The sequence below is a fragment of the Castor canadensis genome, chromosome 5 (genome assembly GCF_047511655.1).
Source record: "Castor canadensis chromosome 5, mCasCan1.hap1v2, whole genome shotgun sequence".
In the NCBI taxonomy this organism is placed as follows: Eukaryota; Metazoa; Chordata; class Mammalia; order Rodentia; family Castoridae; genus Castor; species Castor canadensis.
Window position 1 is genome coordinate 58,009,165 of NC_133390.1, and position 16,131 is coordinate 58,025,295.

At 36.4% G+C, this 16,131-nt stretch overlaps 1 protein-coding gene across 1 annotated transcript in view; it reads right to left on the reverse strand.

Annotated features, from left to right (window-relative positions):
* Morc1 (MORC family CW-type zinc finger 1) overlaps positions 1-16,131 on the reverse strand; it is a 155,339-nt gene that overhangs the window by 35,109 nt on the left and 104,099 nt on the right. Inside the window, 1 exon segment of the mRNA XM_020151220.2 lies at positions 13,234-13,338. Within this exon segment, the coding sequence (XP_020006809.2) occupies positions 13,234-13,338 (105 nt within the window).

Consider the following 16,131-nt stretch of genomic DNA (forward strand, 5'->3'; position numbering starts at 1 on the left):
ACTTCTATACTGTGAACATATCAATCACATTCAAGTTTTTTATTTCCTTCTCTTTCCCTATCCCTCCTGCTTGCAGTTTCTTCTTAATGTGTGACCCGTGTCCAATAATTTTACTATATTTGTTTTCTGTCTATAATCTGCATGAAGGAGAATATGTGATTTTTGGTCTTCTGAGCCTGACTAACCGCATAAGATGGTGTTCTCCAGTTCCATCCATTTACTTGCAAGTGACAAAATTTCATTGTTTTTTTTTGGCTAAATAAAATTTCACTGTGTATAAATAGCACATTTTCTTAATCCATTCATTGGTAGCAGGGCATCTTGGCTGTTTCCATAGCTTGACTATTGTGAATACTGCTACAATAAACATGGGTGTGCAGGTGCCTCTGGAGTAACCTGAGTCGCATTCCTTCGGGTATACCCTGGGAGTGGGATTACTGGATAATATGGCAGATCTACTTTTAACTTTTTAAGAAGACTCCATATTGTTTTCCATAGTGGTTGTAGTAGCTTATATCCCCACTAGCAGTGTATGAGGGTTTCTTTTTCCCCACATCCTCGCCAACATATGTTGTTGTTGGTGTTCTTGATGGTAATTCTAACAGGAGTGAGGTAGAATGTTAGTGTGGTTTTGATTTGCATTTCCTTTATGGCCAGGGATGCTGAGCATTTTTTCATGTGTTTTTTGGCCATTTGGTTTCAAAAAGTTCTATTTAGTTCAGTAGCCCAATTCCTTTTGGGTCATTGATTTTTTGGGAGGTTAGTTCTTTGAGCTCCCTGTATATTCTGGTTATCAGTCTCTTGTCTGATGTATACCTAGCAAATATTTTCTTACATTCTGTGGATGGTCTCTTTAATTTAGTCACCATTTCTTTTGTTGTGCAGAAGCTTTTTAGTTTTTTATAATCCCACTTGTCAAATCTTTATCTTAGTTGCTGAGTTGCTTGAGTTCTACTGAGGAAGTCTTTGCCTACACCTATTGCTTCCAATGTATTCCCTGTTCTTTCCTGTGTTAACTTCCAGATTTCAGGTCTAATATTAAGGTCCCTAATCCACTTTGAGTTGATGCTATTGCAAAGTGACAAGCATTGATGTAGTTTCAGTTTTCTGCAGCCAGATAACCACTTTTCTCAGCAACATTTGTTGAAGAGGCGGTCTTCTCTCCACCATATGTTTTTGGCAACTTTGTCAAAAATTAGGTGGGTATAGCTGCATGGATTCATATCCGGGTCCTCTATTCTGTTCCACTGGTCTTCATATCTGGTTTTGTGCCAGTATCATGATGTTTTTATTGCTATGACTCTGTAGTATAGTTTGAAGTTGATGTTGTGATACCTCCAGCATTGATCTTCTTGTTCAGTATTGCCTTGGCTATTCAGTCTTCTGTGTTTCCAAATGAACTTTAGAGTTGATTTTTCAATTTCTGTGATGAATGTCATTAGGATTTTGATGGGAATTGTGTGGAACATGTAGATTGTTTTTGGTAGTATAGTCATTTTAGTTATGTTGATTCTACCAATCCATGAGCATGAGAGATCTTTCTACCTTCTTTAGTCTTCTTCAGTCTCCTTTTTCAGTGGTTTGTAGTTCTCCTTGTAGAGATCATTTATATCCTTTGTTATGTTTATTCCTGGGTATTTAATTTTTTTTGAGGCTATTGTAAATGGAATTGTTTTCCTATATTCCTTCTCAATTTGTTCATTGTTCGTGTGTAGAAAGACTACTGATTTTTGTAGGTTGATTTTGTACCCTGCTACATTTCTTAAGCTGTTTATGGTGTCTAGGAGTTTTGGGGTGGAGTTTTTTGGGTCTTTAAGGTATAAAAAAGATCCTGTCATCTGTGAATAGGGCCAGTTTGACTACTTCTTTACTTATTTATACTCCTTTTATTTCTTCTTCTTGCCTTGTTGCTCTGGCTAGGAATTCCAGGACTGCATTGAATAGGAATGGGGAGAGTGATCAACCTAGTTTTGTTCCTGGACTTTAGGGGAAATGGTTTCACTTTTTCCCCATTAAGTATGATGTTGACTATAGGTTTGTCATATATAGCCTTTATAATATTGATGTACATTCTTTCCATTCCTAGTTTCCTTAGAGCTTTTATCATGAATAAAAAAGGTACTACTCCCAGCAGAGAACATTTGTTGTTAGTATTCTTAACACAGCCACATGGAATTATTTTTACATTGCATTTTTTAATTCTTTGCTTTGAGTGCTGCCTTGTCAGGGCTGTTTCTATTAGGATGACATATGCCCCCAAAGATGCTACCTGTTTGAAGATTTACCATCTCTGTGACAAGAGAGATTTCTTTTCTCATATTTTTTATTCTTTTGATTAAAAGTATAGAAAACCATTTAAAACATTTTTGGAGAAATTTCCTGACAAAGTATTTTCTTTTAAATAACATTATAAATAATATTCCATAAATACCTGATTTTATAAGCTGATACCTTCTAATACAGTGTAGTCATATAGCTTTGAGGGTGTGAATGTGTTCAAGGTGAGAGCAGACATGCAGTTATCTTTTCAATGACATTGTTTGTATATTTTTATCTTACAAAGCTATTTTCATACATTAATTTATTTCATTATAGAAATATTCTTCAAGTACTTAGGCTTAACTGTAGCTCATACCCTGCAGTTTGGGGAAATCTCTTTTCTAACATTTTTGTTTAAATTATGAAACAGAAAACACCTCCTACACAGTGAATGAGATTATAGTTAAGTCTTAACATAATATTTAATACACCTTAATTACAATTCTGTTAATAACAACTAAAGTGGGATTTGACAGTTCTCCAAGGAATGCCATGGATCAGATAATACCACATGCTCAGTTTTGTAAAGTATCTATTTAAGAAGATAAACAAATCACAAATAAGTTAGAAAATAAGAAAAAGCACATACTATAGGTACTTGTGTAGCATCTATCTAAGAGATGTTAAGGAAGCTTAAGAACTGGATGATATCACTTTATCTGATTTCTTTCCTCCTATTGCTTTGTGTTTTTATCTCTGCCCCAAGTGCATATTGTCAAAGACCCATGAAGGCTACCATACCAGCAAATGCCTTTCTGGTCAAATTCAACAGCCCTTACTATTTTCCTTTCTCCACAGTTAATATTATGTTCTAGACCCCTCCCCTTCACACATTCATGTCTTCATTAAAATTGAGTTCCCAATATGGGTCAGATACAGCTATTATGAAGAGTTCAAAGCCTGTTTCCATAGAGATTATTTTCTAGTGAGAGAAAAATATGTTAAGTTAAAAAAATAAAAAGGCAAATGTATAGTATAATTGCAGGCAAGGTAAATTCTGTGAATAAAAATAACAGGTAAGAAAGATTAATAGAGGTTTCTAAGTAATCTGACCCAGTTTTTCTGTGCTCTCTTCTCTTAGCCACTTTGTGTGCCAACAACACTCCTCTCTCAATGCTTTGGCTTGACACATACTATAAATTTGTTTGTACCTGCTCATATCCCCAGCCTCTCCCTAGTGTCTCCTCAAGCATCTCCTTACTGGGGTCATCCTTTATCATTGTTCCTAAAACTGTAACTCACGTTCACTGTCTATCCCCTTCCCTGACTTCATTTTTCTCCTTAGCATTTATCATTATCTACCATAAAACATATTTTACTTGCTCATTTTGTGTGATCCCCTCACTGGAGTAGGAGCTCCATGAGGGCAGAGAGCTTTTTCTATTTTGTCTTCCCTATTGGGCCCCCAATATCTAGGGCAGAAACTGAAAACATATGTAGAATAAACGGTAAAAAAAAAAAAAAAGCAAGTCCTGAAAAGACATGTATGTTGTTGATAGTGGTGGTGGGATGGTGTGGGTTGTAGAGTTGAGGTAGTAGTAGAAATAACTGGAAAAGCTTAGGCTTCCATTACTTTTTCTTTCCTGAGTTATTTTTCTTCTCAGAACTTACATCACTTGATATTATATTACATTTTTTTTTGAGATAGAGTCTCACTCTGTATCCCAGGCTATCTTTGAACTCATGATCCTACTGTTTTTGCCTGCTGAACGCTAGTATTATAGGTATGTGTCAACACAGCATGCTTATATCACATTTTAAACTTTTATTTATTTAATATCTCTTAGGGTGATGAAAAATAAGGAAGCTCAACATGTTTACAATAAACTGAGAGAAGGAATGAATAGTGGAGTTGTAACCTCAAAAAATATAAGATCAGGTAATCCAAAGCCTTGGGGGCCATCAAATGGACAGTGAAATTTGTTCTAAGAATTCTCATTCTTAGAAACCATTGGATGATTTAGAGGAGGAGACTGGCCTAATACGGAATACTCAGACTTTTAGACTGTGAGATCATTTATAGGGATATCATTGAGATATCCCTATAAACAAGAGAAACAATGAGATTATTTGTAGGGATATCATTGTTGTCCTGGTTAGAGAAGTTGGTGAGTTACCCAGAAATGTAATTGCAGATGTGGTAGAATAGGTTCTACATATAAAAGCTGATTCAGTAAGGCTGGCTATGGGTTGAATGAAGGGTGTAAAAAGAGAGAAATTCAGGATGGTTCTTAGGTTTTGGTCAGTGTTACTGAATGGCAGAGCCATTTATTGAGTTAGGAAAGTATGAAGATGTCTCTTACAATTCTTTCCTCTCTTGGTCTTGTAGTCCTCTATGTCTCAAGGTAGGAGGATGACAGTATAATGCTAGCCCAGGTAAAATTGTGGGACCCTATCTGAAAAATAACTAATGCAAAAAAATACTGGGAGCTTGGCTCAAATGGTAGTGTCTGCCTTATAAGTGTAAGGCTCTGAGTTCAAACCACAGTATTTCAGAAATAAAGAAAGAAAAGAAAGAAAGAAGGAAGGAAGGAAGGAAAGAAGAAAGAAAGAGAGAAGGATGGAGGGCAAGAAAAGGAGAGAGAAGAAATAGAGAAAGAAGAAAAAAGGAGGGAAGGATGGAGGGAGAGAGGAAAAGAAAGGGAGAGAAGAAATAGAGGAAGGAAGGAAGGAAGGAAGAAAGTTAGGGAGGAAGGTTGGGGAAGAAAGGGAAGGGATAAGAAGGGAAGGGAAAGGAAGAAAGGAAAGATGGAGGAAAGAAGGAAAGAAGGGAGGGAGAAAGGAAGGAAACAGGAAAAAAATTCTGTATACCTGACACACAACATGTAGGTCTGAATTTGAACTGGGCCTGGATCTATCAGAGTGTGGACTATTTCCTTTCTATAACATAGTGCTACTTATGGGTTTGTAAAATTGTGTTCCAATTTTTCTGTTCCTTCAGAGCAAGAACTGTGTATTTTATCTTTGTCTTGTCCCTCAAAAGCTCTAACACAGTATTGCTTAAAAATTTTGTCTTGATCATTTGGCTCATAGTTGCTGATAGTTCACACACCAGACCTTAATATTTGGATTCATTATCAGTCACTCATGAGATATTCCTTACAGCAGAGACTGTTTCAACATATTTTTCTTGTGATCATACAGTCTTTTGGTGAGTTGATGAGTGATACTGTGGAGGCTGATTGTACATAGCTTAGTCCCAAAGTCCTTGGGGGTAGCTCTGGTGAGTGTCTTATAAAAGGATTGCCCATGAAATTTCTAGTACTGTTAGCAACAGTCACAGAATTACACAGGTTCATGAAGAGGCAATAGTAGCATTATGAACCAAAAAAATTGATTGAGAAATGGTCTGCTTTTGAAATTAAGGCAACTTCAAATCTGAAGTCATGTTCCTGCAATACCCAATGCATGTTATTATAATACCAATGCAGTTTCCCATGAAAACTTTGTTAGAAGTCAGAAAAATGATGTGCATTTAGGGTGAGTGCAGATACTCAGGTTATTTGCTATTTTTCTTCTTTACCTGACTTTGGGCTATTCAGGTACCTTTCACTCTTACTGTTATGTAACACTGATGCCAAACATGGTGCTTTAGTTGCTTTTTTTGTTGAATTTTGGTCTGGTTTTTCGTCACCATAATGCATAAACTTAGACAGTGACAATTCATTACCTTGTCCAGACACTCGTCTGTTTTCACAACATGCCGTGGAGGCCCTGTCTTGATCCTTGGGATTCAGAGCACACTGATGAATCCTCTGAGCTGCAATGGTCCTTTTTCAAATAACGCCCCCAAAGAGCTAACCACATGATTGTGAGGTTTAGTTCTGTTCCAGACAGAGAAATGCTTCCATCCACTCCTTCCTTTATCCCTTTATTAGCCTCAGAAAGTGCTAAACACCAATGTAGACAATGCAGGTTACGTCTTTCATGAAATACTTCTGGAAGGCATGATCTGGCCATTAAGCTTTTACAAATGTCTATAGAATTGGAAAATAAAATAAACCCATCTGCCAATATACTCTCAAGGCCAGGTAAAGGGAAAAAGAAAAAAAGAAAAGAAAAATAAAGGAAAAAATTACTGCAGAGGACAAATAAAGAAAAAAAATTACTGTAGAGGACAAATGAGCAAAAGTCAGTCCAATACATCCCCAGGTCATGGCACCAAAAAAAAAAAAAAAATTCAGTTCAATCAAAAAGGCTGTATGATTCCTATTTATTAAAAAGGCAGCCTTTTTAAACACATCACAGATACTCTTTCATGCCCCAGTAATCTGGGTTTTCCTCTTACATTCAGAATATGACTGAAAGACTTATTATAAGACATGAAAAACAGCAAACATCAGTATGTAATAAAAAGATAAACACTGATTCATATTAGACTCAGAAGATGTGTTTGACATCAACATGGAGTATATATTCCATCAAGGTGAACTAAAGTATGCATGCATATGATAAAAAGTTAGTACTTTTATCACTCTGACTTAAATCTCAGCAGATTATTTTAACTCAGCTTCTCAAATTTGGATTACCTCAGATTGAGCTTTCTTCAAATTTATCATTTGCTTTCTGTACCATATGTTGTAGTCTGGCATGGCAATCTAATTTTCCCAGTTGTCTTTCAAAGCAGATCCCTTAGGATATTTAGTATGAATAGTTGCTTCTTATATTCCTTGTGACATGATTTGAATGGACTATTTAACTCTTTGATAAAATGCTTGGTAATCTATTCATATTGATTCATTTTTGTTGCTTTTACTAAGAATGGTATGTAAGATCTAATCTGATTGCATCACTTTTGAGAGGCACTGATGAAGATCTAGTCCCAGTTCTGGGGTGATATGGAGCTCAAATGCCAAGTTTTTGTCTGGAGTGGAGAGGAATTGTCAGTTTAGCACATAGTGATGTACAGGAGTTTTTAATTTAACTTAAAAAAACTTAATTACAACAGGGTTGTAGAGGGCATTGTTCAAGTAACAGTGGGACTACAGCAACATTTACTCAGAAATTGATTCTCCTGGCAGAGGTTAGCATACCTATAAGAGATACAATATAATAATTTCTATTTCTTTCCCATCTGGAAAAGATGGGAAATGTGAACTTTACACATAAGTTTGGAAATGTTTGAGACAGAAAACAGGTCAGAATATCAAGTAGTCATTAAAAGAAAGGGCACAACATGTATTCTGGAGCACAGAAGATAGGAAAAAATAGGATTTTCTGTAGACCAAAAGTAAGGCAACACTAGCTTGTGGGAAGGGGATTAGTGGTAAGGTGATGATCACAATCACAATCACATTCCTACAGTGATGTTCTTGGACAGAGAAAGATTTTCCTTTCTAGGAACTGGGAATTAGTAGAGGCACCGGGAAGACAGACCTGATGACTATTATGGGACTTGTTTGGCCTAGAAGAAGAAAAGTCAAGTGTTAAGAAGAAAAGAAGTGCAGTGTACAGCTTAGATTTAAGGTAGATAAATAGATAACTGGGGTAAAGGGAAGTCAGCTTAAACTGAGATGGATTGGTCTTAAAATTTTTAATTTTAATATATAAATACTTGTACTGATTTATGGGGACAGTGAACACATGTATGTAATATATAATGTACAAATCAAGTTAACGAGCATTTCCATCTCCTCAGACATTATTACTACTATATGTTGGGATCTTCAAACTCTTCATTTCTAGTTATTTTAAAATGAATGATTATTTGTTGTAGACTATAGTGAGTACCAAAACATGCTTCAAGAGGGGAGCATAGTTCAAAGGTTGGTACTCACATCATTATCCCTCTACACTTCCTAGCCTCTAGTGACCACTATCCAACTCTCTACTTCTATGTGATCAACTATTTCAGCTTCCACAAATGAGTGAGGACATGTGGTATTTGTCTTATGAGGCCTGGCTTATTTCACATAACATAATATCCTCAGTTCCATCCATGTTGCTGCAAATGACAGGATTTCATCCTTTATAGCTGAATACTAATCTATTGTGTTGTATATACTGGATTTTTAGAAGTATTGATCTTTAAAAATCAGTTCAAAACTCTTGGCTGGAGATGCCCTCTATAGGACTTTGGAAGTCTACGTAACCCAAAATGCTTACTACTAATGTGTACCTTAAAGGACACATACCTGAGTAACACATGTTTTTCTACTTCAGTTGATCCACACGGATGGCAGTTATGGAGGTGGAAGATAAGGGAATAAATCCTAATGAAAAGTGGTTAAAGAAGTGGAAGCTGAAGTCAAACAGCTGGGGCCCAAGACCACTTCCTGGCAGTGGGACATTTAGCAACTTTTATTTTAATTTGTAAAATAGGGATGAAAAGAGTACTTGCCCATAAGATCATTCAAAAGATTAGGTGAAATGATAGATGGGAATTATAGTACCACCAAGGCCACAAAGAAAGAGAACTGACTGAGGCTATTAAAACACACGTGTTCATACCCATGTGCATGTACACACACACACACACACACACACACACCCCAGAATGTGAGAACAATTCAGTTTTATACAATCAGAGATAATAAATTTGGAAGTAGTGGAGCTAATGATGGCTGTGCAGACGAGATTATGAAAAATAACAAAAGAGAGTTGCTGAAGTGCAGATGGAGAGTCCCACATCAAATGTTCCAAAGGTCCAACTGGGAAGCTAACTATCACCTTATGGAGAGGATTAAGATGTCTTAAAAAAAGACAGGAGCCAGATGCCAGTGGCTCATGCCTATAATCCTAGCTACTCAAGAGTCAGAGATCAAGAGGTTTGTGGTTGGAAGCCAGCGGGGGCAAAAAGTTCGAGAGACCCTATCTCAAAAATACCCATCACAACTAAAGGCTGGTGGAGTGGTTCGGGGTGTACGCCCTGAGTTCAAGCCCAAGTACTGAAAAAAAGCCTTTTCTGAATGTGGGATTAGGTTTGAACTCAGGGTCTCACACTTGTTAAGCAGGCACTCTACCACTTGAGCCACTTGGCCAGGCCCTCAACAGTTTTTTAATCTGTAGCAAATTCCTGAAGCTGTAATTGATTCCCATTTGGAACCTTCCACAGCTCCAAATGATGTGCAAGGACTTACCAAAGTCCCACTGAATGGACTTTGAAAACGAATGGCCTGCACTGGCTAATGGCCAAGCACAATTTAACACCAAAGAAGGAAAAATGTCATGATGTGATGCCAATAATCTACCTGGCCAGAAGGAATTGAAGAGAAGGCAAATGAGCCCAACACCACAAAAATGATCTGGGAGCAAGTTAAATGTGATGCACATGCAGAACAAGAAAATAGGCATTAAAAATGGTCAGAAAATGGGGTTGATCCCAAGAGGAGAAGAAAACAGAAGTAGCACGTGCTTTTTAAAAATAGCTTTAATAGACCACAGGCCTTAGAGTAAAATAAGAGCATTCAATCAAGAATGGAGGTGGGGGAGAGAAAACAGCTTAAAGTGTTATTACATTGTTACCATAGCAATGAGGTGATTTTGAAAAAACGAATGATCCCACAGCTGAAGTGATTAGCAATGGTGAGATTAAATATGAATCTGAAAAATAATCAGTACTATTATAATTTGCTTGAAATTATAAAACTGTCAATATAAACACTAGTGTAGTGTTGACCAAAACTTGGAAAAGAAGGAAATCAAATGCCCAAATGTGGAAAAAAAAAATCCTAGCTAGCATTTTTGCCCTTAATGCAGAGAAACTAAAGCAGATACCTGAAAAGCAACTGAGGCCAATAGGAAAAGGGGACCAGGAACTAGAGAAAAGGTTAGATCAAAAAGAATTAACCTAGAAGGTAACACCCACGCACAGGAAATCAATGTGAGTCAACTCCCTGTATAGCTATCCTTATCTCAACCAGCAAAAACCCTTCCTTTGTTCCTTCCTATTATTGCTTATACTCTCTCTACAACAAAATTAGAAATAAGGGAAAAATAGTTTCTGCTGGGTATTGAGGGGGTGGGGGGGAGAGGGAGGGGGTGGAGTGGGTGGTAAGGGAGGGGGTGGGGGCAGGGGGGAAAAATGAACCAAGCCTTGTATGCACATATGAATAATAAAAGAAAAAAAAAGATGATAAATACTTGCTAGCATCTTAATATGGTCATAAATAAAATGTATCATTTATTCTAAACCCTAATAAAATAGTATGTGACCTTTTCTCCTTGCTATGCTTTTAAAATGTAAAGAAATAAAATATTCCAAGTCAGAATAAAAAAAAAAGGTGGACTGATAGACCTTATTAACATAACAAAAGAAAAATGCACCAATCAGAATGGAGTTGTTCTTCTGACATGGTGAAACCAATACAATTATGGGGCATAGACAGGCATGGAGTGAAGGTTCTCCCACCTTGGTTATAATTACATTGGTAACATCAACCCTGTCATTCCTTTGGGGGACATGAACACAGAAAGCTCTTTTAGCTAGAAATTTTTTAAGTAATCAGATACCTAGCTCAGTAGCAACTATCAGGTTATAAATGGCCAGCCCATACCCACTGGCAGAAAGGGAGAATGTCACTGAAGTCAGTATGTACTGCTGGATTTACCTTTCAAATGACTAAACTGCTGTTGTCTTACTATACAACAGTCTCATGAGTTGGAATAATGTGAAATCATTTCTATAAGATGGACTTTGTTTTGTGTGCTGAACACACCATATTCCTGAGTCTATTATACCTAAAATAAGGCCTACACCCAGGAAATTCACCAAAGTAGAAGGGTAGAGGGAGGGTATCTCGTGTTGTAGCTAATGTTTCAACCCTAAGTGGCAACTTCCTGCTCACTGTTAGCACTGAATGCCTTCCTTCTTTAAATTCAATATGCACAGGGTCAAAATGACTCTCTCTCTCTCCCCGCCTCTCTCTCCTTCTCTCTCATTTCTCTCTCCATAGTAGAGATAACTGGGAAGGATCACAGTTGTTAAGAATTTTTTTCTTAATTTCTGTGTTTAAGAAAGTACAGATGAATAAGTATTCAGAAATAATTATTTCCTAGTTAGATTATTCCAACTATAGCCTGCAATTAATGTGCATCTGGGTAATGCATGTTTTTCCAAATTAATTAGATGCTACAAGTTTGAAAACAGATATCCTAAGATCACAAACACAAATAAATCATATATCACACAGATATTCACAAGTAACATAAGAACTTGAGAAGTATTACATAAAAAGCCAATAATGTTTTAAATATAAGTGCCATATCTAATTTATGAGAACACACTTGGTGAAAACTGTACACAAAGCTTAGAAAGACAATAACATAATGGTTACATGAAAAACACAAAGACTCTGAAGCTTCCGCAAAGCAAGTAGTGATTAACAATAGTCACAGGTATGGCTAGATCACGTTTTGCTTCAAAGAGGTGAAGAGAGTTGGCATTACTTACAAACTGATTACAATTTTGCCTTCCTTTCTAGCCTCTGATTAAATTTTGACCTTTTTTTTCCTTTTGATAATACCTTAGTGCTTACTTTCTAAATGTCCTGGATTTAGTTGTTTTCTGCTCCCATTCACAAATCACTCGTTGTCCTTATCAACATCCCTTCAAATGGTTTTTTAAAACAATTATAATTTACAGGTGAAATGACGTGGTGCCAGGGAGTAATGGGGACATGGAGAGAATATGCGTGAAACAACACTGGCCATGAGGAGCTCACTGTTGGAGTTAGGAAATAGGCACACAGGAGTTGATGAAACTATGTTTAAATTTTTCTATAATGAAAAAAACCAAAAATAAAACCTTCTTAATAGTGATGGTATATACCTTGTGAAATGATGTTCTGGTGAAGGGCACATAAAGTAAACTAAAGTCAGAAGAAATAGTATGCTGCTCCTCATTGGCTCAGATATGATTTAAACCTAATCCATAATTCTAAACAGCACTTTGAGGTACACTGCCTAAAGACACACAATGAGGCCAGGCTCTTTCCTAAATACTCTCCTTACATTACATGTCAAAAACGACAACCATCCAGGTAACCGTAGTTATTCTTATTTAGGTTCAAGTTTAGCCATAAGCTTTTTGGCAATCAAAGTAAAAACAGCAGTATAGTGAGTAATAAATTTTATTTAAAAAAATAAAAAACCTATTAAGTAAATTTTCCCTGACATTAAATTCTAAAGTCTGAATGAATTTTTAGTATTTTATTACAATACAAAGGACATTCTATAGCATAATGGACAATGGCTTTGACATTGTTTCACAGGTGAAGTGTTCCACATATGGTCAGTACTTGAATCATTTTTTCCTCAACACCAAGGGCTTTTCACATTTGGCTCAGTGAAGTAAAAATGACTCTATAGTACTCAAGTCATGTTAGCTCTTTAATATCAACTATCAAGTCAGAATCAAGAAAGTTCTCCCATATTTGCCGAATAGAATTCTCTCAGCAAGGTTTTTGGTAGTGGCCTAATTTAAATCAATTCAAAATACATTTTCTGAGGCTAGAGAGGTATCTCAGTGGTGTAGTGCTTGCCTAGACTTCACAAGAACTTAGGTTCTATCCCCAGCATCACAAAACAAACCAAAACAAACAAAAAAGGATTGTACCTTCTAGTGAGAGTCCATCCATACGTGAATTACAGAAAGATTCTTATGGTTTGGATTGGGCATGAGGTTTTGAGATGACCTTTAAATTATACATATAATTTTTATACATTAAAATATATATTAAATCTCTCTCAGCTTATAAACTAAAAAGAGGGGGTTATGGACTAGGGCTTTGTTACATCTGTACTAGTTTATGTAGCTTTAGGTAACAACTAACTTTTCTGAAACCTGTTTCTTCATCTCAAAACTATACGATTCAAGTAAATGCTTCATCTACTTTGAGGCACGTGTTGGATCACTCCAATCTTTCCAAACATGAAAAAATCTTAAGGAGTCATTAGTAAGAAAGTTTATCTCACCAGTATTGTATCTTGATTGTTCTTGCTGGATTCAACTTCAATCACTGCCTTACATTCCTGTGCATGGTTTAGACTCTGCCTCCTTTTCATTTCCGAAGAGGAGGTCTATAGCAAAGTATTAACATAAAATACACTAAGATTAGTAGCAGTCACTTAAACCTCTTTCACTCATTACTTCTTTCAGCCTCTATTAACAGCAGCATAATGCGGGGAAAAGTCAGTATCTGATCTTTGCCTTCAGTAAATATATGATTTGAATGATGTGATGATTCATACCTATAATCCCAGCACTTGGGAGAATGTGGCAGGAGGATCATGAATTTGAGGACTGCCTGGGCTACATAGCAAGTTAGAGGCTAGCCTCAGCTACATAGTGAGGCCCTATCTCAAAAAAAAAAAGAATAAAGAAACATGTAATGAGTACATGTAAAGATTAACTAACAAAACACAATTTTTATGAAGAATGTCACAAGGCAAATTAAGTATGAATGAGTAAATTCAAGAGCCTTTTAGCAATTTGCAAAAATCTGCATGAATTAGTACTCTGTAAAGATTTGTGTGAATTACTGTCCATATCCTAAATAAATACTGTCTCGTGTGAATATGTTCTTGTGTGAATAGGTAGATGTTGCTAGGAGGAGAAGCTATAATTCATTTTAAAACACCTATGATGTTCTCTGATTACACAGCAATTAGTCAATGCATACTGCATATACCTATCATTATGTGGAATGTTTGCAGGCATTGTTCTACATTGAAAACATTTCTTCATACTTGAAAAGGTGAGGAAACACTGAAACGAAAAGCTAATGATGCAGGAAAAGTCTCCCAAAATTGGAGTGGCTAAGGGTAGACGCTCAGCTTCTTGAGGGCGGGACTCTGTCTTACTAATATCTGAATCCTCAGTGCCTGGGCCTGAATAAATGATTATATATGTTTCTTGAGTGAAGTGAATTTGAAAAGGGATTTGAGGGAAAATTCAAAGGAATTAAAAGGTGCAGATACATGGAACAATAAGCATATTATTATTACCAAGAGCCTTATTTTCATGAAATGGGAAGGGGGAGGATTTGTTTCAGATAAATTAAGTGGAATCTTGTGAGAAAAAAATGAATGTGATCAAAACAATTCTCTAGGAAGAATAATAAGCTAATTAATTACTTATATTAATAAAGATAAGCTGTACTACATGAAAACTAAAATAATTGCTAATTCCAGAGCTGTTTTATCAAGTTTACGAAGCACATGATAAGATTTACTCAGAGCAGATATGCCTTCCTAATTTAAATTTAATTATACTTCCTTCACCTCCTCTGTCTGGTAGTGTCAATGCCTGGTGTGTTTATTGGACAGGAGATTAGAAACTTATTGGAAATAACCCTCAAGTAGACCAAAAGTGTTCCAATTGTTTAAAACCTAATTAAATTAATTTTAAGTTCTTATAAGGAATGTAGTAGTCTTCTGACCATTTTCATAAGTATAGAATGTCTTCTGAAGTGAAATTACCTTCCCTACCCAAGAGCTGATATGCATCCTGTCTCCATTTCCTCATGGTTCATTTACTAATCAATTAGTTTTAATATGATTTCTACCCTCTTAACTCCAACAACAAAATATTCCTGAGATCATTACAATTACCTTTATTTATTTTTTTTTATTATTTTATTATTCATATGTGCATACAAGGCTTGGGTCATTTCTCCCCTCTGCCCACACCCTCTCCCTTACCACCCACTCTACAATTACCTTTAAATCATTAAATCAAAGGAATTTTTCAGGCCATTGGCCAGTTGAGTTGGCCTCTCTACAGAATTTAGCACTCTTGGCCACCTCTCCTTCAAATGTCTTCTTTCCCTTTTGTATGTAATGATATAACAAATTCCTGGTTTCTTCCTTTACTGATCAGGCGATTGCTTCACAATTATATACTTATCTTCTTATCCTAAAGTTTTCGACTAGTCTTTCTTTTATTCTTACCTTTCAATTGCACTCACATTCAGCTATGCAAATACCAAACAGTTTGTCTCCTATGTAAACCTCAATTCTGAAATCCAAATTCACATACGTGACTACTTACTTGACAAGTCCTGTTGGAATTTATATACTATGTAGGTTGAACTAATGTTTCTCTCCACAGCCCAGTAACCCTGTAGGACTCACTATTTCAATAGAAAGAATCACCATACACCAAAGTGAAAGGGCTCAAATATCTGTGCATTCTTTTAATACTTCTTTGCTTCACCCTCTGTATCTAATGTATCACCAAGATAGGACAATATGGCTGCCTCTACCACCATCATTCTTGGGCGGACTACCAAGATTTCCCCCATTCTAACAGTCTCCAAATTGCCCAAGATGACTCTTGTTAAGCATGACTATTAATCAGAATATCATGCACCAGTTATCCATGCTAGTGGACAATGATGAATGTTTCTAATTGCATCTTGATATTGGAGTTGTCAAAGGATAAGCACTAGATTGAATAATGCTTTACTTACATAGAGAAGAGATAGCGAAATCAGCTTCACTGGTGTGCATCAGTTCCCCTATGCTAGTAGGTACCTTTGGTAGCCAAAACAGGGAAATTGCTTAAGTGAACCCCTCTTGGCCTGCAGAAGGATCTTATCCTGTCCCAGAATATGACAGATATAGCAGTGGGGTTGACCAGATGCCATGTGATGCACACACTTAAACAGAATAAAGGATTCACTGTATTTGCAAGAGACTTATAGTCCCCTGAAAGGAGATAAGCCTGCAAACTTCTGTGGGGTCTTTATCTCTTGATAAAGTTCATTTTTGTGTGACCAAGTGTGAAACTGTTTTGCTCTCTACTAACTGTTCTTCCACACTAAGCCAAAGCAATCTTTTCCAAGAACGAGTTCATCAAACTACTACTCT